Source organism: Phaenicophaeus curvirostris, chromosome 1 (assembly GCF_032191515.1).
Source record: "Phaenicophaeus curvirostris isolate KB17595 chromosome 1, BPBGC_Pcur_1.0, whole genome shotgun sequence".
Taxonomy (NCBI): Eukaryota; Metazoa; Chordata; class Aves; order Cuculiformes; family Cuculidae; genus Phaenicophaeus; species Phaenicophaeus curvirostris.
Genome location: NC_091392.1, coordinates 168,356,169 through 168,384,135, shown reverse-complemented (window position 1 = coordinate 168,384,135; position 27,967 = coordinate 168,356,169). Strand labels below are relative to the sequence as shown.

Sequence of the window (27,967 nt, the reverse complement as noted above, 5' to 3'; positions counted from 1 at the left end):
TTCAGAGGTAACCTTTATCGTTCTTAAAATGCCTATTTGTTATTAACTTTGCTAACAGCAAGTAACTTTACATAATATTTCAGCCTCCAGTACAAGTGTTAGTAGTTTATGCAATGAAATAAAATGTTCGTGGCTTTTTTGCAGATCTGATGTAGATAAATCTAGTACCTGAAAGGGGTGTACAAGAAAGCTGAGGAGGGACTTTTTATAAAGGACTGTAGTGATAGGATGAGGGGGAATGGATATAAATTGGAGAGGGTCAGATTTAGACTAGACATAGGAAGGGATATTGTCACAATGAAGGTGGTGAGACACTGGAACAGGTTGCCCGAGGGAGCTGTGGATGCCCCATCCCTGGAAGTGTTCAAGGCCAGGTTGGATGGGGCCTTGGGCAGCCTGATCCAGCAGGACGTGTCCCTGCCCATGGCCGTGAGGTTTGGAATTAGAGGGTCTTTAAGGTCCCTTCCAATTCAAACCATTCTATGATTCTATGACAACCACAGCAACTAGCAAGTATGATTGCCATTACAGGGGTCTTTATTCTTCATGATACCATCTACAGTGGTATTATGATTCTTCTAGGAGTGAATATTCACAGATGATCTTCAGCTAGCAATGTGGTATGACTATAAATACTGTACCACATGCTTCCATAAAAGATGATCATATTTTTGACTTAATTCAAAAACGGAACACACAAACACATTGATAAAAGGCACAAGAATCACAACTGGAAAATTTGGAAACCAAGAGAAAATATTTAGCCACATGTATATAGTTAAGCATTTTGTCCAATCAAAAAAAAATAAAATATACTGAATAACAAGTTTCCATTTATCAGCCAGTGTGGTAATTGATTTCTTTACCTCTCTTAGCTCATTCCAATAGCAAAGTAAAATATGACAGTTTGAATTGGCTTCATAATTTTACAGTGCTTTAAGCTACTGTATTTTACTAGCAAGTAGGACAGCTTGAACTTCACTCTGGCTCAAATAATGATTGATGACTAGGTGCATCTGTTTTATTACCTCTGGCAGTGTGTTAAACTCTAGCAATCATGAACTTTAGAATTAAAGACCCTAATTCACAAACAGGTTGCATTTATGGACATGTTTTTCATAAAGCCAAGACGGTTACAAAAGGATTAAATTAGAAATATACCTTGTTGCTACCTCCAGAGATTCCTAATTATGTAATTGTTTATTTTTTAAACACTGAGGAACATTTATCTCTATGCATGGTTTAGTGTTTGATAGGAATGGTTGGACTAGATGATCCGGTGGGTCTCTTCCAACCTGGTTGTTCTATGATTCTATGATTCTATGGCTGTTTATTTATTAATACCATCTAAACTGAGTATCACTAGTCTGTATTTAGTTAACTGGGATAACCATACAATTCTGGATAACTACAAATCTTATAATCCTTCTTCAAATACTTTTTCTGTTCACCTATAAATAATTGATTCTGTTCACTATTATTCGATGCTTGATTTAAAAAAAGAGAAATCACAGAAAAAAGAAAAAAAGGTCAAATTGATGATTTTCTATAAGATGCAATCTCTCACACCTAGCAGAGATGTAACTGAGGTCTGTGATTACAATTTCCATTTGAAAGCATTTTGCATCAGCTGTTCCTTTAGATTTGCTAATCCCCATTTAAATTGTACTGAGTCTTCAATCACTTGCTAAAAGCAGAGGTAAAATTCTGCTGTGTTAAAACCAATTAATGAACAGAAATTTTAATACACCAGCAGATGTTCAAATGAAATATTTTTAAAATGTAGGATCTTATATTTGTAATTTATATCATTGATGTTTAGATATTATTTATTATATAATCTTCTATGTGTATTCTCAACTCAAAGATGACAAAACAGTGGAGGGACAGAAAAATAAACAGTAGGACTACAGCTCTCACACAAACTTCTACAAAAATCTGTGATTTTGCACAGTTTCTCTCAAGGATTATTCTGGGGTGAGCAAATTCAAAGACACTATATAATGGATTCCAGCTGCAAATAAGCATTCAGCCTACAAGACTAGACAAGATCCAGTCCAAAGTGAAAAACTCTGAAAAATATAACAGAGATGTCTAGTTCTCAGCAGTACTCATTTTACTTAGTTTTATCCCTAACTGGTTTGCACCAAATGTTAAAGAAAATGGCTTAAATGAGCAGAAATGTTCTGTAAAACAGCAGCTCACATAAACAAGCTAGACAAGGTTTTGATCAGAATGATAGGGAAAGAGGGCTTTTTAAGTTTTCTATGTTAATCAATAGTTAATATAAATATGAAATCAACTATTTTACTAACTGAATATAACAAAAAAGCGCTAACTGATTTTAAGACACAAACCTTTTTTCTTGGGAAGTACTTCAGAGGCTGAACTGGAACTTGTTAATTACACTTAATTCTGAAAGGCACACATTTTGTAAATCTTGTGTTCCAGCATTGATATAGAAAATGAAAAGTGCAAAATCAAAGGGATCAATTAATTTGCAATGATCTGCTGCTTTTTGCAGCTCAGAAGGCTCCAAACTGCTCTGAATCTTGCTTTAAAGGCATGTTGACCCATTCACAAAGAAAGGTCAAGTGTCTCAGGATGTCATCCTTTTTTCAACTACTGATATGGCAGTGAGAATACATAATAAACTATTTCATCTTTGAGAATCACAGCAGGTAACTCATGGCTAAAAACAACTTTGAGGACCTAGAAAGCTTTTCTCCAGCTTAAGGGATTTCACTACCTTTACTACAACTCAATTCAGCCTGATATATTTCTGGTTTCTTTTAAAGTACAGAATATAACTGATTCCTGTTGCAACATTTTTATCCTATGACATCAGATTTTATTTTCTCTTATAAGAGAATATCTCCTTGCAATTTTCACAACCGTTGTTATATACAACTTTGATACTGAACTGCTGCATTAATTAATTAGAAGAAGCAAACAAAAGAAACAAACCTTGATCACTCATATTCTCTAAGCAAGCTCTAATGATATTTTACTGCCAACTGAGTAGAATCTCAGATGTTACTACAGCTGAAAACACTAGGAATGATAAATTTTTTTCCACACATATTAAGCTAATTTACATAGTTGAACATTCATTGCTTTTAAATGTGATTTCTTGCTCTGTAGAGGACACCAGCCAACACTGTCTTTACTGATAGTAGTGCTCTACAGCTTTTCTGACAGCAGTCAAACATTTACTGTATATGTAGAGAAGGCTTCATGATTCCCTAAATTTTAAGAGCACAGAACATATGCTAAGGTATATCCATGCATGCTCTTGAAAAAAGTCAGGAAAAAAAGAAGCAGCCAGTGGGTGTCACTTCCAGAACAATTCTGGCAGTACAATAAAGACTGACGCTTTTTCTGAGTGAAACACCACAAAGGTGCAAGCTGTGGAACAGATCAACTGTTATGGATTACATCAGATAGTGATTACCTTTCCTGATAACTGTGGCACTCTCCCTCACCAGCTCACCAAACATAGAAAAAGCTATAAGAGCCCTGGAGAACATATAGCGCACAGATTATTCCATGCTCAGTACCAAAGACCTTCAGAAAAGATGATATCCAGCTGTCAATAGGATTTTTTGGAAACCAGATATTGCCTGCCAACTTTAAACTGTCTCTCCTAGTTCAGAATTCTGATCTGTAGCTAACTGGGATCACCTGCTACCATGCTGTTCATAATTTAGAATTACATATGCCATGTGTTTCACTTCTTTTCATTCAGTCTTTCATATGCACACTATAATAATTGGCTTTAATACACATGAAACAGAATATGCAGCAGCTTTCAGCTCGACTTCAGTAATACAGCAGAAACCATCTTCTTGCTCTGTACTCCCTGGTGCACTGCGCAAAACTAAGTAAATAGTGTTTGCCATAAAAGCTATTGCTACCTTAAGGAATTTTGCTTGTCAAAACCTACATTCTGTGTTTTATCAATAGTAATTCATTTGTTCTGCAAGATTTTAATTTCATTTTTCTTAATTTGTTAACATGTGCCTTAGGATCTATTTCACTTTACTTAAGATCAACATTAAATGTGCAATATCCATCCTCTATTTAAGAGTTTGCCACTACATGTACCTTGTACCTCCATCTGTCATCTAGTTAGCATTTCAAATACAGAATTCTTTGCCAACTACCTCTCTTCCTTTGCAATCAGGACACTGAAATGTTAATTTGGGCTTGTTACTGCTATAACTGCCTCTGACTTCTGATTTTGTAAATATGTAAAGAAAGTCACAACATAAATGAAAAATTATTCTTGTCCTTAAAATCTAACAAGATTCTCTAATTAGACTGTGTATCTTGTCTCTAGGAAGAGAATAAAAGATTCCATTGACCACTTATATATTGCAAGCTTTTCATTTAGTGTACACCAATTGTTCATAGACTGTTTTCCCTCCTTCTCTTGTAGATTAGAAAAACCTCTTTTCAGTCTGTTTACTAATTTGATAATCAGAGGCATTTTCAGGAATTTCCAAAGCAGCAACACAGTAACAATTAGATTGAAACAGTGTCCGTGTTCCTTTCCACAGTCTCTCTCTGGGCTTCACATTCTGTTTGTCCTCCCCTCAAAACCAAAATTGTACTTTATCTATACAGAACAAAAATATACTCAGGGGAGGTATACGTAATTATATATATAATATAAATACATTGTATATATAATATCTCCAAAAATAGGGAGGTACTATCTTGTGTTTGGAAGACCCTGAGACACAATTCACCAGTGGGGGTTGAAATGTTTGTGCTGGCTGTGGTTCAGGATTTGGAGCTCATAAACTACTTTCGCTAAAAGGATTTTGGGAACTAATAAAGCATCTACTCTTTTCTGCTTTCTGTGAGGAGAATGTATAGCCAATCATTGCCAGTTCTGTTCACTATCTTCCATTTGCTCATAAACAGCTCCTTTCCATCTTGAATCCAAGTTTCCCTCGTCTCAGACTTGCTTGCCAGCAAAGCATCAGCTACTTCAATTTTCTACACTGTATTTATTTATTCCTTAAAAGTAGAACAATACACAAAGCAACTAAGTTTCAAAAATAACATAACTTCTGACTGAACTGACTTCTCAACTGACTTCTCAAAAACATGCTTTGTGTGAATCTTCCCACTGTTCATTGAAAATTATTTACTTTCAGAATTCAGAGCTTAAATTTGCAGATTTGTAAATTATATTTATGAATGTATATATGAATGTGTATACATACATGTGCACTTTAACAATTGAAAAAATACTCATATTACATAGCAAAAGGAAAAAAAATCTGCCAAAAGTCATGTGGCAATATTCTAACTTTTGCATTTTTTTTCTGGTCTCTGTAAATGAAACCTGTGCCTGTGCAGTCAACAAACAGGAGATAATCTGAAAGTAAAACTTAGATGCAGCATCCACTCAGAACCATTATCAGAGTGCAATCTGTGGCTAATAATTGAGCAGCTTGATATTAGCTCATTAAAATATCAGAAATTCACATTTAGTCAGTAAAGAAGCAGTCAGTAAAGAAGTCAGCAGTTAAATTAATGAGAATTGCCACATACTTCCCATTGTAACCATTAATATTGACAGTCTGTCCTATGTGCTTATCTCATTTCAGAGAAGTCTCATTTTTTTCCAGAGACTGTAAGGCACATAGCACAGCTGCCAGGCAATAACAAAGTACATTGTCCAAAACACTTTGCCAGTGTCAGTTTGTGTCCTTGTGTCAGTTTTGAAGATATCTGTTATTGCAGCTAGTATTTTGAACTCTATGCTGTTTTGAACCAGTAGAAATATGAAAAAAAAGGGAAGGCAGAAATATGAATCCAAGCAACTTCTCAACATTTGGGAATGCGTAGGTGGGGAAAAATGTGACAATGATGAAAAAGTTGCTGATGATCCGCTATGATGCAATTGCAAAGCAGAGCTCACTATTCTTCTCCAGAAGAAAGACACAGCATACGTATTTGAATGTAGAAAGACAACACAATCAACTTTGATCCTCTATTTGTGGATTTAATGATTTTATCTATTCACTGTTACTTCAAAAGGAAAAAGTGATAAAAAGCTTGCAGAAGGAAAAAACCCTATGAAAACTTTGCATCATTCTGGACTACTTGATTAAATCCAGGCAGCACAACTCAAGACTTCTCAGAAGAGACTAGGCAGCTGAACGATGCTTTTTCCTTTCTTCCTAAAACATCTCATCCTCATTTCTTTTACACTTAAAAGACCATTTCTATTACTGCACCAACTTCCACTCCATAAAGCAATAGCATTAGTAGTCTGGTTTAATAACTTTGTATCTTGGTAATAAACAATGCCACATAGCGCTTGAAAATAACTCTAGTTCTTCAGCACATCTCTTTTCAATCTATCTTTGAACAGACAGAATATTATATTGGGTAATATTATATTGGGTTTTCATGATGAGGTTTTGGTAGCAGGAGGGCTGCAGGACTGGCTTCTATGAGAAAGCACTAGAAGCCATCTCCATGTTGGACAGACCCAGCCCCTGGAGAAGATCACGCTGAAGCTAAACTCAATGCCCATTTCTGCATGTGCAAAATCTTTAACTGGTTCACACTGAATTGTATGAATCATTTGTTGTGGAAATCACAGAAATTAATTTGAAAATATTAATACTATTCTCCATGTTAGGAAACATTCTTTATCTACTACTCCTTCTTCAAAAATCAAAAAATTACCATTCAAGATTAATATTGAAACCTTATCTAAATTGCCTTGCTGCTTTCTTTCTGATATCAGTATTTTTTGGTTTTCTGTCCCAAGTATATCACTTGAATAATGTGTATTTAGATTCATGGACAGTAGGTCCACAGTTTAGATGCAATGTTTTAATCAGGAGGTTCCTCAATCTGTCATTACAGGGATCGGGGAGCAAACATAGGGCAGCTGTACTGTTTATACTGTGTCCTTTCCATAAGCATCTGTTACTAATGCAAGAAAACAAGCTGAGCCTCCAAACTCTATTGGGCATTCTGCTTCTTTCATCCCTTGCCTTTAAACTTCCCTTCTCTGCCTGCTTCTTTATCCTTTCGTCTCTCCTTTCAGCTTAACTTTCTCCGATATTTTTTTTCATTTTATTGATACTGCCATTTTCTTAAACTTCATCTCTCTATAACAGCACCTAAAATACATTGAAAAATATGGTCCTTCTCCTTAAAGAAATAAAAAAAGAGAACATCAATTACAGTTTGTTGAAGAAAGTTTATTGAATTTATCAGAATCATAGCAAGTAAAAGCTGAACTGCTTCAGGGCTGAGCATCCAAGAAACTTGAATTTATTTCAGTATTTATGATGAAAAATTTAAATGCTATGTTGAAAGAAAGCCTTTTGCTTTTCATCCAGACACTTGCAGACAGATTTGAGTAGCCATAATAATGCATTTCTTTTGTTTCTATGCAAGTGGTTATTTTCTACTCATTCTGTGCTACCCATTCCACCATGGTAAGAGCCCCCCCAACCCTTATCCTGAGTATTGGAAAGAATACAAATACCTACGTTTCTTTGATATTAAATGGAAACAGCAAATAAAGAATCAAATTTCTCCTTATAAACTCAACTATTACAACAAAAACAAAAATAGCAAGTAGTCTTCATTCACAATCTTGGGTTCTTACCAAGCACAATGTAAGTCAGAATTGCAAGCTGAGGATGTTTATTTTCCTATATTTTTTGCATTTTCTGTTTTTATTGAATTTTCTGTTTTATTGCAATTCAGACTTTGTTACATGGGAGAGTTTTGTTTTAATTAAGTGCTTACATCATTTTTCTTCTTTTTTTCTCCTCCAGTATTGAGTTTCTGTAATGCTTTGTGCACCATTTCTAGTCAAAATCTAACTTAGGACTTGCACCTCAACCTGAATTCAGAATTTTCTATAACATTCACACAATCCTGGCTGAAAGCTTTAATGAACTCTCTAGTGCAAATCTTAAAGGTCTATCTATAATTTGAAATGATTTGGTAGTTTTTTTCACAGCATTTTTCATGTTTATTTAGCAGCAGATTATAGTATTTCAAGTATAGAATTTAAAACTGCAGTTCAAGTTATTTACTTTCAGTCAAAACAACCAAATTACTTGTGGCAAATGTGTATTTTAATTTCATATTGATCCATGGAATTATTGCTTGATTAAGAATTTTCTTTTACCTTGGGAATAATCGGTTCTTCAATCATGTTTCTACAGTTCTGAATAACGTTTACTTCCCAGTGCTTTTGTATTTCAGATGATGTTTAGTTACTCTGTCATTGATGCTTAGTTATGCTGCATTTTAGCTAAGATTTCTAGATACAACTGCATTTGGCTAATTGTAACCTAGATAGAAGAAGAAAGTGTCAATTACAGTGTTAGTTTTATTAATTTCTTTGTTTTGTAACAGCAATGCCAGATTTCCTTCTATTCCAGACACTTTAAAGTTACAATGTGTTTCTTCTCTAAAGAAAGTATTATTCTAAATGAGAGGTAGAGAAAACAAGAAAGATATATAGCATGTATGTGAAGTGCGATTGGAGAAAGTACAAACTCCATGTTCATAATATTTTAAAATTAGGGTGCACTGTTAATAGTGCAACAGCTTAACTGAAGTGAAGCAAGTTATTTTAGGATTTTTCACTTTACGTTTTTGCATTTGATTATACAGGTTACAGCAATATAAAAAAATATTAGGTTCACTTTTTTTTTTTTCAAATTTATTTAAACATCAGGTTCTTTACCCCTCTGGGATGCCTCCTACAGAGATCTTCAGCTCTCTCATTACCTTTTTGCTGGCATGTTCATCATTATAATACTTATTTGGTTTGCACTTCCTTTTGTTATTCCTTCACCTGAAAGATTACATGTATAACCTCTTTAGTGGAAGATTAGATTACAGAAACATGATGTTCAGGAGCCAACCACAAGATTAAGCACATTATAACTTTAAAGCTGTTTGAGTCACCCGAAGAGTGAAAAGCAGCTATAATAAGACTCGGAATTTGGCATGGTGCCTCCAAGTGGAAAACTAGAAACTAGTTTTATGATCTCCCTTCCAATTTGACTTTCTCCCACCTTTTTTTTTTGGGAAAAATAAAAACATAAAAAAAGAAAACACATCTGAAAAAAAGCCACCAGTGACAAAAATTAACCTGGCAGCATTCAGGTAATGACCAGACCTTGCCTGGCATTCTTCCTATAAAAGTATCAGGTTTTAGACATGCACGGCACTAATGTCTCCTCTGGAGAAAAAGTTACTTAAACAGATCAAAAAAGACATAAAGTATGTGACTAGAGAAGAGAGGAAAAAGAGCAAGCACTGTGAGGAATGAAACCAGAGATGAGAAAGAGATTATGAATTATGGAGGGGTCTGGAGACACATACGAGAATCAATGGCAGAGTAACTATTTTTTGTGTCTTTCCCTTCACTTGATGCAATATACTGTATTTTCTGAATGGAATTTTTAATTTTATAGAAATGCACACATTGAGACTACATTATTATATGAAACATTTTTTCATGCTTGGTTTTCACACTGTTTTGTATGATTTGATCTAAATCAAAAAAAAACGAAGAAAAGTTATTTTCTGAAAAGTTATTCTTACATATTGTGGCATATTAAATCTATTTCATTCTCTTAAATTATTCTATTAAAAATGGAGGTGATTAATGGCAGCCAGCACAGCTTCACCAGGGGCAAATCCTGTATGACCAACTTAGTGGCTTTCTATGATGGGGTAACTGCAGCAGTGGCCACAGGTAAACTGATGGATGTGATCTATCTAGACTTCTGTAAAGCCTTTGACATGGTCCCCCATAACATCTTTCTCTCTAAATTTGAGAGAGATGGATTTGATGGGTGGACGGTACGGTGAATAAGAAACCGGCTGGATGGTCATATTCAGAAAGTAGTGGTCAATGGCTCAAAGTCCAGATGGAGATCTGCGACAAGTGGTGTCCCTCAGGAGTCCGTACTGGGACCACTGCTGTTTAGTATCTTCATCAATGATATTGACAGCGAGATTGAGTGCACCCTCATCTAGTCTGCAGATGACACCAAGCTGACTGGTATAGTTGCCACACCAGAAGGATGGGATGTCATCCAGAGGGGCCTGGACAGGCTGGAGAAGTGGGCTTGTGAGAAACTCATGAGGTTCAACAAGGCCAAGTGAAAGGTCCTACACCTGGGTCGGGGCAATCCCTGATTTCAGTACATGGTGGGGGATGATGTGATTGAGAGCTGCACTGCAGAGAAGGACTTGGTGCTGGTCGAGGAGAAGCTCAATATGAGCCGGCAATGTGCGCTCGCAGCGCAGAAGGACAAGTGTATCCTGGGCTGCATCTAAAGAAACGTGGCAGCAGGTCAAGGAACGTGATTCTGCCCCTCTGTTCCTCTCTTATGAGACCTCATCCGGAGTACTGTGTCCAGTTCTGGAATCCTTGATAAAAGAAGGATATGGAGCTGTTGGAACGGGTCCAGTGGAGGGCTACAAAGATGATCCAAGGGCTGGAGCACCTTCTATACAAGGGCAGGCTAAGAGAGTTGGGGTATTCAGCCTGGAGAAGAGAAGGCTCCGATGAGATCTTATAGTGACCTTCCAGCACCTGAAAGGAGCCTACAAGAAAGCTGAGGAGGGACTATTGCTAAGGGTTTCCCAAGGAAGTTGTGGATGCCCCATCCCTGGAGGTGTTCATGTCCAGGTTGGATGGGGCCTTGGGCAGCCTGATCTAGTGGGATACATCCCTGCCCATGGCAGGGGGTTGGAATTACATGATCTTTAAGGTCCCTTCCAACCCAAACTATTCTATGATTCTACAAAAAATAAGAGAAAATATGTGAAAAACATTATTTTTAGGCAATAATTTTGAGTGTTTTGCATTTAATAATTTGTAATGTATTCAGTATAAGATATTCCTTGTAATATATTTTAATTGGATTTTAAAATTACCGTCATTTTTTGTAGGGTAATATTTTATAAACTTTGTAAAGGGTATGTTTTACCAAACTTCTACTTATCGTGAAGTATAGAATTTTTAAATTCCACAAAAATTGATTATGGGTTTCCCTCTGCAAGGAGACTTTTTGTATGTTCTCAGCACAGCAAAACAAAAATTATCTAGCCTACTTTATAATTGGAGGAGGCATTTTGCTGGATCTGCTCCTGCCAAATTGGGGGGAAATAAAGGGGAGGGAGGGGAAGGACCTATGGAATCTAATAGCAAACTTGGTTGTTGTGATCATAAGACAATAGAATTTAAGAAAACAGATCCTAAGAAAAGTTACTAAAATGAATAGCAAATTACAGCCCTGCCTGGACATCAGAAGTGACTCCTGATTGAGGACAAATGCAAAAAGGGAGAACACGGAAGGAGAAAGCAGGGAAGAATGACCTGTGAGAAATGTAGAGACATTGCCCTAACATGCAAAAATGGAATTGGAGAAGCCAAAGGTCAGGTGCTGATGAAGTCAGCAAGGGATGTGGTGGGAATTAGGGGTTCTGTAATTACCTTGGCAGCAAAAGGAAGGTTATGAAAATTTCTTTTCCACTACTCAATAAAGCTTTTTTAGTCTGCTTTCAGGCCTCCCGAATTCCCGTGTCTAGTGGCAGGATCTGTGTGGTATCACTCACAATAGAGAAAGATGTACTTAGGATGCAAGTCGTCACAGAATAATAGAATGATTTGAGTTGGAAGGGACCTTAAAGATCACCTTATTCCAACCCCCCTGCCACAGGCAGGGACACCTCCCACTAGAGGTGATGATTAAGTGAATTGAACTTATAGGAGTCCATGGGGCCAGAGGGGATGTGTTCAAGGATCAGTGGCTAAGAGAGCTCAACAATAACACTGAAAGGCCACTCTCTCTTATCTTTAACAGAATATGACAATTTGCAGGGTTTTTCTGAAGAATGGAATAGACAACTTCCATGTCCATCCTTAAGAAGGAAGAAGTGGGTAACTTTAGACTGGTTTGCCTCAGCAGGAAGATCTTGGAGCAAATTTTTCTAGAAGCTACATTCTGGAGCACTAAAGACAGTGAGGATAATTAAAAACTGTAACAGGTTTCCAAGAGATGAACCTCAAGAAGTGACAATATTTAATAACTAACTGGGTATGACCCTGAACACTTAATCTAACCTTAGACTTGACCTTGCTTTGAGCAGGGGGATTTCAATCAGACTCTAGAAGGTCTCTTCCAAATTAAATGATATTCTAGGATTGTAACGGCCATGTTAAAAATAAACAGCATTTTTTTGTTCTTGTCCAGCCATACCAGTCTGAAACAACGTAAAGCAAAGATTATAAAAAACCCAGAAAATTCAGAACACATTTCACTTCATTTATCTTGTTGGACAAAACTTTTGTTTATTTGGAATACAATCTTTTCAGTTCTACATAACTCAACAATTGCTTTTGCAAGTTCTTTGACATTTAGTCTTTTGACTACAGACCACAGGGAAGTAGAAAATCAAATTTAAAGTTGTCTGAAGGTTTATTAGAAATTTAAATAAGATCTTGGCTATTACTTCATGGTCAATCTTCTTATTAAGGTATTTTTACAGCTCCAAAGGATTTAGATATGCTGTAGAATTGCAATGACAAATGTGAAATTAAATTTACTACTGAAAGATGGGCATAAAAATATGAACAGCTGTCTTAAAAGCAGTGGGGATAATGAACTAAAATAATAAAAAAAAACTTGCAATTTCCTCTGTCTCTTCTCTAAAAACTGTGCAGTTTACCAAAATATTCAGAATTAGCAAAAAATATACTAATATAAAATGTAGTGGCATATTTCATATTATATATATTAAACAAGTCAAATTATAGCAGCTGTGAAATATTTCTGCTGATCTTATAACTATTTTTTCATCAGTTTGAGAATGTAGATTCAGATATTGCTTTTTTGGTGTTGAAAAATGTGAAAAGTAAAAACAGACTAAGTAACTGTCAGGAAAGAACGACAAAATTCTCATTATTTCTTAAAATTTCTTTTTATTTGATGTCAGTAATGTATAGGGATGTAGAATTGGACACAGATTAGAAGGCCTTAGGTCATTATCACTCCATTTTCTTTTTGATGGAAGGCACCTTAAGGCAAATCTTGCAGCTTTGGAATACTGTTCATGCAGAAGGACTGAAATTTAATATTATTCCCTCTGTAGTTATACCCATAAAGGAAAGATCTCAGCAATTTAGATAAAAATGGCATCAGACCCAACTACCAGGGGTGCATAAAGTGTCAGATGCATAACATTTAACAGTGGCAAAAAGCCAGAAACACAAGAGTTGTGTCAGTTGCCAAGTGAGTGGGTAGAAAATTCTGAGGACTTTGCTGGCATCTGGGAATCTGAGCATACCAAGGCAAGAGAAGAACATTAAAACTGGCAGCTTTTGTAATATAGGAGATTAGAAACAACGTCTTAAGAATGAAAAATGCTGAAAGAAGAGGAGAAAGATTTCTGTGTTTTTACTGCTACTAATATGAAACCAAATTAGCTCTGCTTCATGTGAGCTGCAAACTACCTAGACAAATCTACTGGTTAGTGCTTGTTGAGTGGAGTTGTTTTCTAATTTCTTATAATTACTGGAGCAATTAAAATATTTTAATGAAGGTTTCTGGCTGGTTTTACTTTTCAGTATTTGATCAAAAGATTTGACTTTGCAGTTTTGCAAATTGCATTGGGTCTTTTTCTTATTGTTACAATGGGAGTTGGAATATAGAATATCCAACTTTTCTATAAAACAGGAGAAAAATAGTCTCTGTGTCTATCTTCACTTAGTTCAGAAGGAACTTCTTAAAGACTAAATTGCCAAGACAACCTTACAGAATTCATCTAGACCATAGAGTTAATTTATGAATCCAGAAATACATTGTCTGTTTTTTTGTTTTCCTGCTGGGAAGACAAATCCGATTCTGGATTTAGTACCTCAGCAGAGAATTCAAGGCACAAGCAGCATATAGGTCCCCCTTAGTTTGCAGCCTTATGTACAGTTCAAATGCAAAAAGACTTGCTAACCTGGAAAGTTTTCTCTGTATTTTAATCTAAACTCTAGGACTGGATTTTTATTTGCATGCACTAAATTAAAGTCTATAGCTAAGACTAAAATCTCAATGAAGAATAACTACTTTAAGCTCTAATTACAATCCAAACCCAAACATAGTTTCATATGTACTGGCTACTTTCATGCCAGATAATACAGAATTTTTAAAAAAATATATTACTGTAATTATAATTTTTATACTCATCGTTAGAAGTAATTACAATGTTTTTCAGTTCATTCGAAGGAACAGCTCATGGGAAGACAGCATTCAGTATTATTCCACAAAATCTATCTGAGTGACTGTATGACAGACTCATCAGAATATCATGATCTTAAGCTAAAAATGATACTGTGTCCAGTGCAGCTGTACATCATCTCATTTTAGAAATTTACATTCTGCTCACATATGAATAGCATCACAGCAGGGAGAAATGTTTGGCACACTCATGATAAAACTTGCTAGTTGAATGCTACTTGAATTATTGAAATCTGTACAAAAAAAACCAAAACAAATCCTTCGAAGGTCCAAACTTCAAATATCACCCTCTGCATCTACTCACATTTGTGATGTTTAAAGCAAGAGGGAGACAGGCATAAGAGGCCACAGAAAACACTGTTCTAAGAAGTAAGCATACCAAACCCACTTCATTTTTATAGTTTCAATATGTCATATTTATGCCCTACCTATGTGCAGGTATCTTGCGATTCCCAGCAATCAGGATAACATCACAGAGCTGCTGTTGTTTCAGGTAGCTCTCCATCTTTCTGAAGGTTTGCTCCGCATGGTGAACAGCCTGGTAGAACTCCTCAGAGCTACATGAATCCATGTCACAGTGGGGTGGTAAAGGATGGCTGGCTCCTGACAGTCTACAAACCAGAAGAGAAACTCCATGTTGATAAGATGTGATCAATTGTCTAGACTTCATATCAGGCTTCTAGAATCTGATATAAGTAATCAATATATCCTTCCCAGTTCTCATCACTAGAAGCACAAGAAGGAAAAAATCATAGTGCATTAAGAAGGACAACTAAAGTTGTAAGTCTTTTAACACTATAATGATGTTGTGATTTTTTTTTTTGGCACAGACATGGAAGTAATTCATTTCTTTCTTATTTTGATAAAGTGATTAAAAATATCAAAATGAACAACAAAAAGAAATTCAGTATTTAAATGGTAAGGTAAATACTATAGCTATCTCTTCATTATTAATCTATGATTGGGCTCTATTTTTTAGAATTTTAGAGCAAAATTATTTTATAGAAATGAAGAAACTATTTATTTTTCTTAAATAATAATATGAACACACAAAATAAAGAAATTAAGGAAACGCAATCCTATCATTCCATTGATTCTAATAGCACCTGCTCTAGTTCAATTCAAATTCACATTTATTTTACACTGTCTTGGAAAGAAAAATAAAACAATAATTGACTTAATTTGTAATGAATTTGTAATATATCCACAATGATAAATTGCATACTTACATTTTAACCAAAAAGCTCATTAATATAGAACGAATTTAGCCTACAAAGATAATAATGCCTACAATTAAAAAAAAAAAGAAAAAATATAGAAATGAGAGAAAAATTCATTATTTTTTTTAGAATATATATAGCTGTGTATTCTTAGTTCACATGTACTCTGTTTAGTATTTCTGATTTACATCTTTACTGAAAATAAGAAAATGTGTCAGTAAGTACTAGCCCATGAGGAAACTAAGTCTAGTGCTGTGGCAGACAAGGACTGGATGAAGATTAGGGCTTGACAAGGAACTAACAAGTATCAGGGTCTGACAAGGACCTGACAAATACCAGGCTTCCCAAAGATACAAATATTGGGGCTTTCTGGCTGTTGAAGCCTGATTAATTTTTCAGGAAAAAGTAAGGACTAGGGGGAAGCTGTTCTTTCACTGCAGAAAACAATATAGTCAGTGTTTAACTAGCCCAAAAAAAAATTCCTTCCCCCTGTTCCCCACATCACTAGAGGAGAGGAGGTCGAGAACTGTTGTCAGCTGTTGTCAACAGCCCCAGAAGATGGGTTCCCAGCTAATTAGAACCGAACACAGAGCTGAGTCAACTGGGTACGAAATGGGGTCCCACTGGAGGCTCCCTTTGTGTAGTTCTTGTCAGAGCTGTGGGCTTGCAGTGAGGACTCTCTCCTTGAACCATGACACCATGCAGGGTAAAGTTCCTGAGACTGAGAGACCTCATATTACAGGTGAATTGTTGAGTGTGTATCGGGTCATCCTAAACTATTGTTTATGAAACTTAGGAATTCTTAAGTTGGTTGTGTAGTAACATGCCTGCCTGACTTCTGAACATACAGGGGTTTTTTTGGTTGTCAGAGGGCTAAGTAAATCTCATTATTTTCAGTGACTGAATATCTTCTTTTTTTGGGTGCCTCTGAGACAAGCGCTTCCAAATAATTCACAGTAGAGACAAATCCTTCTTTTACAAATGTGTCATGAGATCTTTGCAAATGAAAGCTATAAGTTTTTGTATATCTTGTGGTGCTGAAAATGAAGGATGATTTCATAGATGATGATGATGATCTAAGATGATCAGAGGACTCGAAAACCTACCATACAAAGTAAGGTTGAGAGAACTGGGTTTGTTCAGTCTTGAGAGGAGTTTAGGAGAGACCTTATTACCATGCACCAGCATATAAAGGGTGTCTATCAAGAGGATGGAGACTCCCTTTTTACAAGGAGAAACATGGAAAAGTAAAGGGGTAATGGTTATAAGTTGCTACTTGGGAGACCCCAATTGGATTCGAGAAGAAAATTATTCACCATGAAAATGTGTAAACATTGTAATAATCTTCCCAGAGAAGAGGTAGATCCCTCTACACTGGACGCTTAAGGTTCAGCTTGGCAGGGTGCTGGGTCATCACATTTAAATGATTTATCACCTAAAAAGTTTGGACCAGATGAACCTATAAGTCCCTTCCTACCTGGCATTCTATGACTATGACTCTATGATGTGATGAACCTGCTTATGTTTTTACTTCAACTAGATATATACAAAGCAGCTGATATAATCAATAGAAGAGCATCAAAGGACATATTTTAGTTCAACATATCAAATTATAATCAATTAATTTAAACCAATCTTATTTTATACATAATCTATTGAAAGATATATATTAAGGATCACATGAGTAATTTTGATTATTTATAATAGTAATACAACAGCTTCATTATATAATGGTTTAAGTCAGTAGGTACTATATTTTAAGAATGATATGAATAGATCTATAAGATAAAACTGCTGGTGCCGGCAGAAATTGAAATGTGCATGAATATAATAATAATGAAAAACAGCTATTAAAATGAAATGCATTTATCTTAAAAAAAAAAAAACTAGCTTTTTGATTGACTCTTAGTAGATGATAATATAGTTTAAAAATAGTATTTCCTTTTGACATACACTAGTGATTTACTTTTGAATTAATTTTGTCCAAAAGAGTTCCACATACTCCTACAATCATTGTACAAGGGTCCACAGGGGAAAAGAGGAGAGACTGGTCCATCTTCCTGTTGCAGTAATTGCTAAGCTACATAGTGTTCCTTTGAAGCAGCTGGAAGCTTGCATAATTGAAGGTGGCCTTCAGACAGTTTTACAGAGAATCAGCTGCTATCTTTGTATCTCACTTTGACATCTACATGGTCCAACACAAAAAACTCAAGACATAGCTCAGAAATCAAGGAGGGGAAGGGAGAGACAAAGAGATGGTTGTAGAACAGGTTCTAACCTGTCACTGTGAGACAAGGCTCAACTCAAAACGCTTCACATGGTACAAGTGGACACATATTCAAATACAGATGTTTTCTTACCCTCATTTGGAAAATTCTCAGTGTGCAAGAGTGAACAGCGAGTTAACAAGTTTCTTGTGAAAGTGAAGAAATCCATGACAGAAATTTTTCAATTATTGGCTGAGGCTTATGGTGAAGAGATCCTAAAGATCAAATTGTTATTCAAAGGAACTCATTTTTTGTTGGTAGAAGATGAGAAAGCAAAAATTATTAAGATCCTTAACAGTCTTTCAGAAAATGACCTGCAGAATTGCTTTGAACAATGGCAGCATTGTATACAGCTGTGGGTCAACTCAGAAAGGAATTATTTTGAAGGTGATCATAGTTGATTTTCCTGATTTGTTAAATAAAAGAGCTACACTCACTGTCGCCGGGGCAGGGCACGGAAGGAGGGGAGTTGTGTCTGACTTTGTATACTTTGCTATACACAGGTACTAACTTAGTAGAATGAGTTACCTTTTAAAATTATTACTCATAGTGACTTTATTTGTGCTGCATTAAATTGGATACCAATAAATCATCAACTGAATTAAATTAATCAATATTACTATTATTATGCAGGAAAGGTTACAATATGTGTCAGCCTGTTATAGGAAATTGAACTGGCAAAATTTTATTAACTATAATTCGTCAACAGAAACAGTTATGAATTGGTGATTTTGAAAGGAATATTTCTTTATATCTGTTCCGTTCAATCTTGTTAAACAAGTCAAGTAATTTATGCTATCTACCTCTTGCAGACCGCTCCTAAAGGATAAAACAAACTTATTCATCCTGTGTGTGACATAATTTGCTTGTATGTTCCTATTTAGCCTGGACTGCTAACCATGTTGATCCAAGTTTATTTTCATATCATTGGATGATCAACAAATACTGTCACAGAAAATTGTAATGATGGAGTTAAGCTCATTAGTATGTGTGGTGGGTAGATATTTCAGCTTTTTTCTTTCTCCCCTCCCCCACATTTTAACCGTAGCCCTACACAGACTTCTTCATTTTCATTGCTGAAGAATTAGAATGACAATTAATTTGCAAGAAATAAACCAGTGCTTTATAAAGGAGGTTGCTAGGGTTAAAGAGACACATTTCTTCCCTTCCTCCAGAGAATTCAGAAGTGACAACAACAGCAGTTCTGAATGGGTTCATATTGTTTGGTAATTCAGAACTTGGGTCTAAGTCAGTTTATGTTTGAACAGCTAAGGTACAAATCCTGTATTTATAAATATTTATAAACAATGCTTTCCACCCTCAAACTCATGAGTACATCTGTCACTTAGCTAGTCATTAAATGACTACTAAAATGCACACCCTGAAGACCCAGCACACTTTAAATTATTATCCTGAAAAATGGCAAGTAGCAAGCTTAGTAGAAGAAAATAAGTTGATCTATTATTTATTTCCTAATAAAGCTCAAATAAAAGTCTACTATTTATCAGAAGTTTCTTCATTTTCACTACAAATGCTCTGTCTGCATAATCAATGATTTACATTCAGCCAGACACTTGTTAAAACAAAAGTTAGTTAAAAGCACTTCAGCCAGTTTATGCAAGGCATGTATAGGTACTTATGACCAATTAGCAAAATGAAAATAAGCCTTTCTGCTTGCATACTGTTTTTGTTTAGGTGCAGGCAACCTGAACCACATGTACAGCAAGATGCTTGTTGAGTGCATTCTGCAGGAACTCCAGCACAAATTTACCTCAAGATTCCTTCAGTCTTTCAAAATCCTTTTCTAGCACTCATATACCTCAAAATACTGTAAATGGTGAACAGGAGAGACTTCATATGCGCTTGTTCTATAAACTCACTCAGCTGGCAAGTGCAAAACCTAAACTTAGTGTGGGAAATCCAAACATTCAAGGTTTGTTCAGTCTAGAAAGAACATTTTTTATCTTTAAATTACTTAAGTAATGGTAGAGAAATAAGGAAACAAAAACTTTCACAAGATTATGACAATGATACTAAAGGGTGATACTACAGGATGAGAAAACAAAAGATGCAAAAAAAATATCAACATTGCAAAAAACCCAATAATCTCAAATGCTTCTTTAGGAAATGGCAAACCAGAGTGCATATTGCAATTAAAAACAAAATAAAAAAAAATTCAGCGTTAACAATACCATGCTGTCCTCGAAAGAGGAATATTTTAAGAAGAGCCCAAAAGTTTGAGAAAATTCAGTCTTTGAGCCTTTATGGTTCTTGAAATAGTGTAAACAGAAACAATAACTTAACAATAATTTATCTCTGAGAATGTAGAATATCTTACTCCACAGCGCTCCTCTTTTCCCAGAAAAAAATGCTTTGATTTGAACAAGGTTGCTATTCTATAATCACCTTCTATCTGCTCCTAACTTCATCAGAAAAATAGGTAAATCAGCAGTAAAATCCCAGTAAATCTGGGTGTACCTACTCTTCCCTCAAATTAACAACTCTTTAAGTAAGTATTTATGGTAGCCCACTGTAAGTAAGAAGAAGAAGGCACCCTGGCCAAAGGTCTCCTAGGGACACCCTTAAGACTTTCAGCCCTTTTTGTCCAAGATTAGATTTATTCAAGTCTCTATTGGGTTTATGTGGCAAGACAAACACAAATGAATCCTCAGAAGATATCTTGGACAAACTAGATTGCACCTTACAATTATGTAGATATTTAATCTGCTGTTCCCTGAACCTTGTACAGCTCTTCACTCTTATAAACAATAAGACTATAGTACTCAGACCTCATTTTTGCTTATTAATTTCACACATAAATAACATATAACAAAGAATACAGAAGTGAAAACCCTCAGCTTATAGTAATGTTGTTCGGAGTTAGAGAGAACACGCTAGGAAAAAAAAGGGACCTCAGAGACAGTTTTAGCTAGGTCTGTCTTTCTTCTCAATAAATGGAGAAGTAATTAGTAAAACTGCCACTCTTGAGCTGCAAAGGTTTGAAAACAGCAATAGAAAACATCACTAGTTAAAATCATATCATGAGTAAGGTTCAAAAGGGAAAAAAATAAAACGTACTTTGCAATAGAGGTGAGAATTCACATAACTCGAAACAATACCGCATTTCTCTGAGTGAACAGAGGCTTAGATTTAGAAATAGTTTCCATTCTGGAAATGATAATTATGGATGTGCAGAATCATATCACTGTATAAAGCAGAGAATCCATAGAGTACTTAAGTATTTTACATACTCAATTGGAATACATTTCTCGTACCTTCTACTGAAGCTCTGGCCTCAAATAAAGAACTTTTTAATTAGAAATTGTCATATAATCTCATTCTTAATGGACTAGGAAATCCTACTGTATTTAACTTTTTTACCTGTATATTAACTTATACAGGATTGATCACTCAAACTTATGCAAAACCAGTTCAATGTAATTTACTATATATTTCTGGGTACATATCTAAAGTACATTGTCAAGAAACAAAATACATCCAGTTCTTCAGTGAAAAAAAAAATATTATTTTGCTATTTATAATTTGAAAAAGCATAAGAAATATCCCATATGTAAGACTGGAAAAAGTCTTCACACAATGTATTCTCTAAAAATTGCTCACCAGATACTTAGAAATCAATGATCTGTAGAACTGCACTTATAAAGATGGACTGCCAAAAGTCATGGGTCTCATTAGCGGTCACTTGCAAAATTGAAAGAGAGAGTTTTATAAAGACTTTAAATCACTTTCTCAAAACAACAGCAGGACTAAAGCTCTGTTTGTGATCAAAGTGTATACTCCTCAGGCTGCTACCAGAAATTGTCTGCAATTTAAGATTCTACCCAGACTTTCAGACTACCCAGACTATAATCACTTTCATGTGATTATAATTTTTTTTTATAAAAGTTAGGTAGAAAAAAAAATCCAAATATCAAATAGGATTTTTTAAATAACATAGTTCAGCTCAGAGATACATTATTGCTGTCTCACAGGTTCCTCTTCTATGTAAAAAAAAAAAAATTTCAAATGGAATCCAGTGCAGATTATAAACATGTTGTTCTTGCTCTACAGTTAAATCTGCATAATGTATAATTCATAATAGTGAATCTTCCTAGAGGAAATGTAAGGATCAAAGCAATTGTAATGTAAATTATTCTGTGGACAACATAAGGCAAAATTCAGTCAATAGGACATATGTGCACCTAGCAATAAAATGCATGATTCCATTATTGTTCTGTGTCTCTGTGCATTTTAAGAATATTACTACCCTCAATGAACAATATATTAGCTACCAGTTTATATGTGACCTTAAATAAATTGAGTGTCCATTCAGAAACAATGGGGCGACAAGGAGAAAGGACCACCATGCTATACTAATCTGCTTCTATGGAGAAGAAATATTTTTCTTGTTTATTAGGAAAAAAAAAAGTAGGAGTAGGGTGAGGGAAAAAAGAGTTTGCTCAGACTGTAATTTTTCCAGGTTCTTAAAAAACATAGCAAGACTTATGTTTTGATTCAGGTCAAAACTTGCAGCTGGAATTTTTCTTATCTGTTGCCCTTCATGAGTTAATTATCTAAACTAAGCTACAAGCACAAACCTCTCTACTATCAGGGGTGAGAAACCAACATAAGTAAGGATTCCGTGGACTCTTGAGAGACTTGATTTTTAGTTATTTAGTATATTGAAAAAAAAATCTTATTTTTTTGCCTTTGTTCTGGTAAAAATAAAAGCTTAAAGAAAAGTAATTCAATTAATTAACAGTTAGTGAAAAATCCCATGATTTTGCAAGAGACTGCTTACTGAATTCAGTTAAATTAATGACAAATACTTTATCTTCCCCCAGTCTTTTCCCATTTATCCAGAGTTTATTACTGTTACTAATGAGATTAGTTTGTCTTGTGTCCTATGCCCTAAGAACCATTTAAGCTGTTAAGGAGTGTATGTGTTTGCTTTTTAAGCACTCTGTTCACTTGATCTTTTATCTTTTCTCACTTTTTCACCTTTCATTCTCTACAATCTTCAAAACAACTACTTCTGACTTTTCCTATTTCTTCTCTTCTTTGTCCACAGTTGTTTCTATCCAGTCTTAAAAATCATCTAAGTTTCTGCTTACTCCACACTATCCAGAGTATCCAGTACCTGCCTACTAATATTGTGCCTCACATTCTACCAATTTTATTTTAACTTCTCTCCCCAATACTTCCAGCTCCCAGCAATTTAGATGTTCTTCCATGGATGAACAACTAAATTGGCTCAGCAGTCCGAAACAGTCCTGACTGATAGTCAAAAAAATGGAATTTCCAAATAAAGACTGAGACTGAGTAGCCACAAATATTAATAGATGGATATTAAAATTTGGGGAAAATATTAAAATACTATAAGATACTATTTACAGAAAATTAAATATATGAAAACACTTTTTTTTTAATTAGGCCAAGGGGGGAAGATTGGACATGTCCCCTCTAGACAAAAATATAGAGCTCTTGATTGACAAAGTTGAAAAGGTTATTCATTTTGATATAATTGTTTTACATCATACCTTTAAATTGTCTTAGAAGGCATACCAAAATATTTACCTCTTAAGGAAAGCTCTGTTTCAAATATACCCACTAATGAAAAACTTTATTTATTACATTTTTTGTGAAGATTTATTGCACAAAATATTCTGATATAGAAGTTCCTCATTGAAAAATGACCAATCTATGCTACTAATGGGGATGTTTACTTTTCAGTATATCTGTTCTGAGATAATCTGAAAAGTAGCCCAGACAGAAATGCTGCAATAATGACAGAATAACCATTTTATATACCCTTTCCAGTCCAAACATTTGTTAACAACTGTTTTCCTCACGTCATGCAAAATTCTCAAGCAAGCACGCTTTCAGTAAAATGCAGGTTTGCAGAACTGGCTTCACTTAGTTCTGCATATGATACTTAATTCACTTTGGTCTTTAAATCTGGGTTTATGGTTTTTTGTTGGGGTTTGTTGTTGATTTTTTTTTTTTAATCTTAAAATGTCAGATCTCATTTTAAGACCTCTTGTGACACTCATAAGGAGATGACTAGTTCTCATATTCTTTTAGAATTTAATAAATTACGACAATTTTAAAGTTATCTTTCTTCAAATCCTCCCTGCCAGCAAATAAGAACTGTAGATACATAATTTCAGTTAGGAGGTTAATAACTTTCCTTCAGATAAGAAGTCATTCATAAAACAAAATACAAAAAAAACAGACAACATACTAATAAAACCACTGCAAGAAAACAACTGTACCATTACAATAAATATTTACCAGGTAATCTATGTGAAAATGTTCGAAAGGTGCAGACTGGTAATTCTGATTTGTCAGTCCATTGCAAGAGGCTTGAATGAGATGAGGTAAGAGTAAATAAAAAAAGGTCTGGTGATCTGAGAGCCATTGCAAAGTCAAAATCCACCAGTGCATCCTGCACCGTACAACAGTAAAGCATTTCTTACTGTTTCTACTTTCCATAGAAAATCCAAAATCTCCAAATCATGACTAACAAATAATAGATAATGGAAAATATTTTTTTTTTCCTGGAAGACGAGTTGCATCACAGAATCTAAGATATCGAGTATTTTGTCTGCCTCCTGCACAACCTCCATCAATCAAAGAAAGATGCTACCTTTATTTTTTTATCTACTTTATTCATTTTCATACATTTAAAAAACAAAACAGAACAAAACAAAGCATGCATTTGTCTTTCAAATCTATACATTGTTTTTCAAGGTGTCTTTGTGTCTTTGAAATGTGACTAAGACCTCATACTGTCTCTTCTCATCATGTCAAAATATAACAATTTACTGCATGTAAATCAGGGACAAATTCTGTCATACCTAAAATCAGTCTCATTATATTTTTGAAACTCATTTCAACATAAAGATTTTTTTGTATAAACCCTATTTCAAGTTCCCATCACTTCCTCAAATCCAGAAGAAGGAAATCTGACTTTTTAAGGTTCATCATCCCAGTCACACCCAATGCCTGACAGCTATAGTACTAATTATACTGCTACAAACCATTCTCACAAGTTAAAAGCCTTCATAGTTCCTTGACAAATGACACTTTTTTTCCCCCTACACAGCTTTGACCTGTTCTGCCTCTGAACAGTTCTGCTGTGCAACAACAGAGAAAAGATCCTATCTGCTGAACTGCACACTCCCACCCACAGCTAACAGTGTATCCACTGATCTTTCAGCTTTGCATGTCCACATAGAGAAAACAGTTTGTCCCAGGTGTTCTTTGAAAGCTGATGGTTACCTTAAATGAACATACAGTTCTCCTAGCGACACATAAACATACTTCAACAACTTGGAAACTTACTGGTATATTTTCCACATTCACATTGCTAACAGAGCTTTTTGTCATATTGGATCTTGAAGTCTGAATTTATCTTTTACATCTTGAAGGATACAGGAAACAGAGAGCTTACAAGCATAACACTCTGCAAGCAAATACTAGGAACATAAAAATCTACACAATAAATCAGCCTCCTGAAAAGAAGCAAGCCATTCTTCTTGAAAACAGAAACCAGGAAAGATGACACAGGAGACCTCAATTTTTAAATACATATGCCATCAGAGAAAAAACAAAGTGCACAACCACCTTTCCTTAAGTTACTATCTGTAGTACTTCTCTATTTCTAGCTCAAGACTCAAAGAAGCCTCTTTCATTGAAGTACAACCCAGCTGCTCTGCTTTCCTTCCCTCTTTCCTTTTGGTATTGGAGAAGTAGATAAAATTCCTACTGCAAGGAATCAATTCAGCCTTAGAGCAGGAGTAATGTGGTTACTTCTTCAGTCAGGCATTCTTTCCTCCTCCCTTCTCGGACAGCCCCACCAAAATAATTTCCTTCATTCACCAGGCTTTTTCAGTTAATGAAGATTTTGACTCACAGTAAGGTAATAAATAAATAAGTATGTGCCACTGCACAAATTAAATCCCTTACATTTGTGAGACTGCTTCCTTCCAATTATTTAAAAAGAAAAAAAAATAAGTAAAAGTTGATTTATGGTCTTCCAAGCCTCTTACAGAAGATAAATAGATAAAATAGGAAAGCATACTGCATTTGTTATAGACATCAAGTTTTCATTATGCATTCACAGTGCATTCATACTTAAATTAGCCAATTGGTAGTGCAATAGCGAAGCACTGTCCCTATTGTGAAGACAGATTGTCATCATAAAATTTTTAAAATACTTTGGTTAAATATTTTCTAGCATATATGATTCCATATTTCTACCAACCAAAAGTTGAATAAAAAAGATTATTCAGACTCAGCCATTTAGAACTGTTGTTTTAAACCAAGTTCTACTTCCCTGCAAAAGTTGAAGTCCTCCCATTTCTAAAATGTAACACCAAAATTACATCCTTTCTGCATTGTTTGTAATACACATCCAAATTTCTGTAGCATATTTTTATTCTTTTTTTCATAACAGCTTACTTCAATTCCTTTAAAATTGATTCTCCACTTTGTTTGACTAATGAATGTAGGCAAATAACAAAAGTTCATGAGGTAGCTGTTTGCAGCAGACAAAGCCACCGGAGAGGTTTAAGTTGGATGAGACAGAACTTTGTGTCTGCTGTGACATTTACAGTGGGAGTTATTAGCTGGGAAATGTGAGACACAGGGTAAACACTGTTGTAAAGGAGGCTAATGCTACTGGCCTGGGTGACAGGTTGAAGATGTGTTTCCCTTTCTTCTTGCAGACATGAAGCACTCCTGATGTCTATGCACTTCTCTGGCTAAGAAACAGCAATAAACAGACAGGTGCAGGGAGAAAACTGAAAAGCAGGTCCCATAGTGGAGATATGAGAGAGATGATTCCTTTTCCTTTCTTAATAGCTCAAGAAATTCATGATGCTGTATTGTGTGCCACTATGCACTATCAGCTGAGCACTGAGAGCTCTCCACTCTCACAAAGCACAGACTTACACAGTTTCCTTGGTCCACTTGTTACAACGGTTATTCCAGATTATGATATGCACTGAGACTTTTTGAATTACTTAAGTGGTCAAATGTAATATATCAAGGTAGTTCATCTGTATCATTAAAATAATTCCCCTACAACCCAATGCCACCTTTTACCAGGTGGCAAATCCCAAGTGTGTTGGCACTTTGTAACCCAGCTATAAAAAAAGGACTGAGTTTGAGACTGAAGATAAGTGTAAACGGATATTGTTATACACAGTATGTCTTAGTATCCTCTGCAGAGGAGAAAAAACTGTGAGCAGCTCGAAAACCTATTCTCTCAGGCCTACAAAGAGACTCAGGTCATGTGCTTAGTATAAGATGGGCTTCTCACAAGTAAAAATAAGCTTCTGGTGATGCTAGTTACAATTGAAAACATGTGCTTTCACAAAAATGATATTTTGATGTATGATAAAAACTATGTCACAGAGAAAACCCAGCAGTATTAAAATGAATGGTGACAGGATAACTTTAGTTCATTTAATAATTGAGAAATTCTGCTAAGCATTTCAGAATAATTCTGAAACATAACTTTTATTCACTGATTCTCTTTTCCTTAATTTGTTATTAAAAATTCAGGGTTTTCCTAAGTGTGACTTTGAGTCAAGCAAGTAAATAGAGAGAATAGAGAAAATATCAAGGTGAAAGGCTAAATTTTGAGACACCATTTTTGATAATAAGGCCTTAGCAATATTTGCTGGCCATATAAAATAACATTCACTGACACTTTTATTATTTCATATTATAAAAATATTATAAATGCAACTGTATTGTATTGACTTATTTTCCTATTTCTATCATTAAAATAATGTATTTTAGGTAGTTTACTTCCCGCATTATACAGATACATGATGAAAACATAGAGTAGTGGAATTCTGAACTCACCTTAACTTAGGCAGTGCAGTTAAAGAAGATGGTTTCAACTTTAAGTATAACAAGATGCTGACATCAGACTATATTAATTCAGAAGTGATGCACATAAAACAACTTGTGGGTTTATCACTGCCCATCACTCACTTCCACACAAAATGAAATTTTCACAAATATGGGCACTAAAGACTGTACATTCAGAAATTGCTGAAGCAAACACCACACAGGAAACTCCTCTAATATACTACGGAGGGAAAACTCCCGTATCTTTCAGGCAGCTCTGCTTGGAAATCCATTAGCTGCTGCT

At 35.1% G+C, this 27,967-nt stretch overlaps 1 protein-coding gene across 2 annotated transcripts in view; it reads right to left on the bottom strand.

The window, feature by feature from the left end:
* The window catches only part of KLHL1 (kelch like family member 1), a 210,313-nt gene that overhangs the window by 129,860 nt on the left and 52,486 nt on the right, over positions 1 to 27,967 (bottom strand). Inside the window, exon 2 of one of the 2 annotated variants that reach the window (XM_069880476.1) lies at positions 14,738 to 14,920. The exons of the other annotated variant lie outside the window; for it this stretch is intronic. Within the exon in view, the coding sequence (XP_069736577.1) occupies positions 14,738 to 14,920 (183 nt within the window). The remainder of the gene's footprint in view (positions 1 to 14,737; positions 14,921 to 27,967) is intronic. 2 annotated transcript variants of the gene reach the window in all.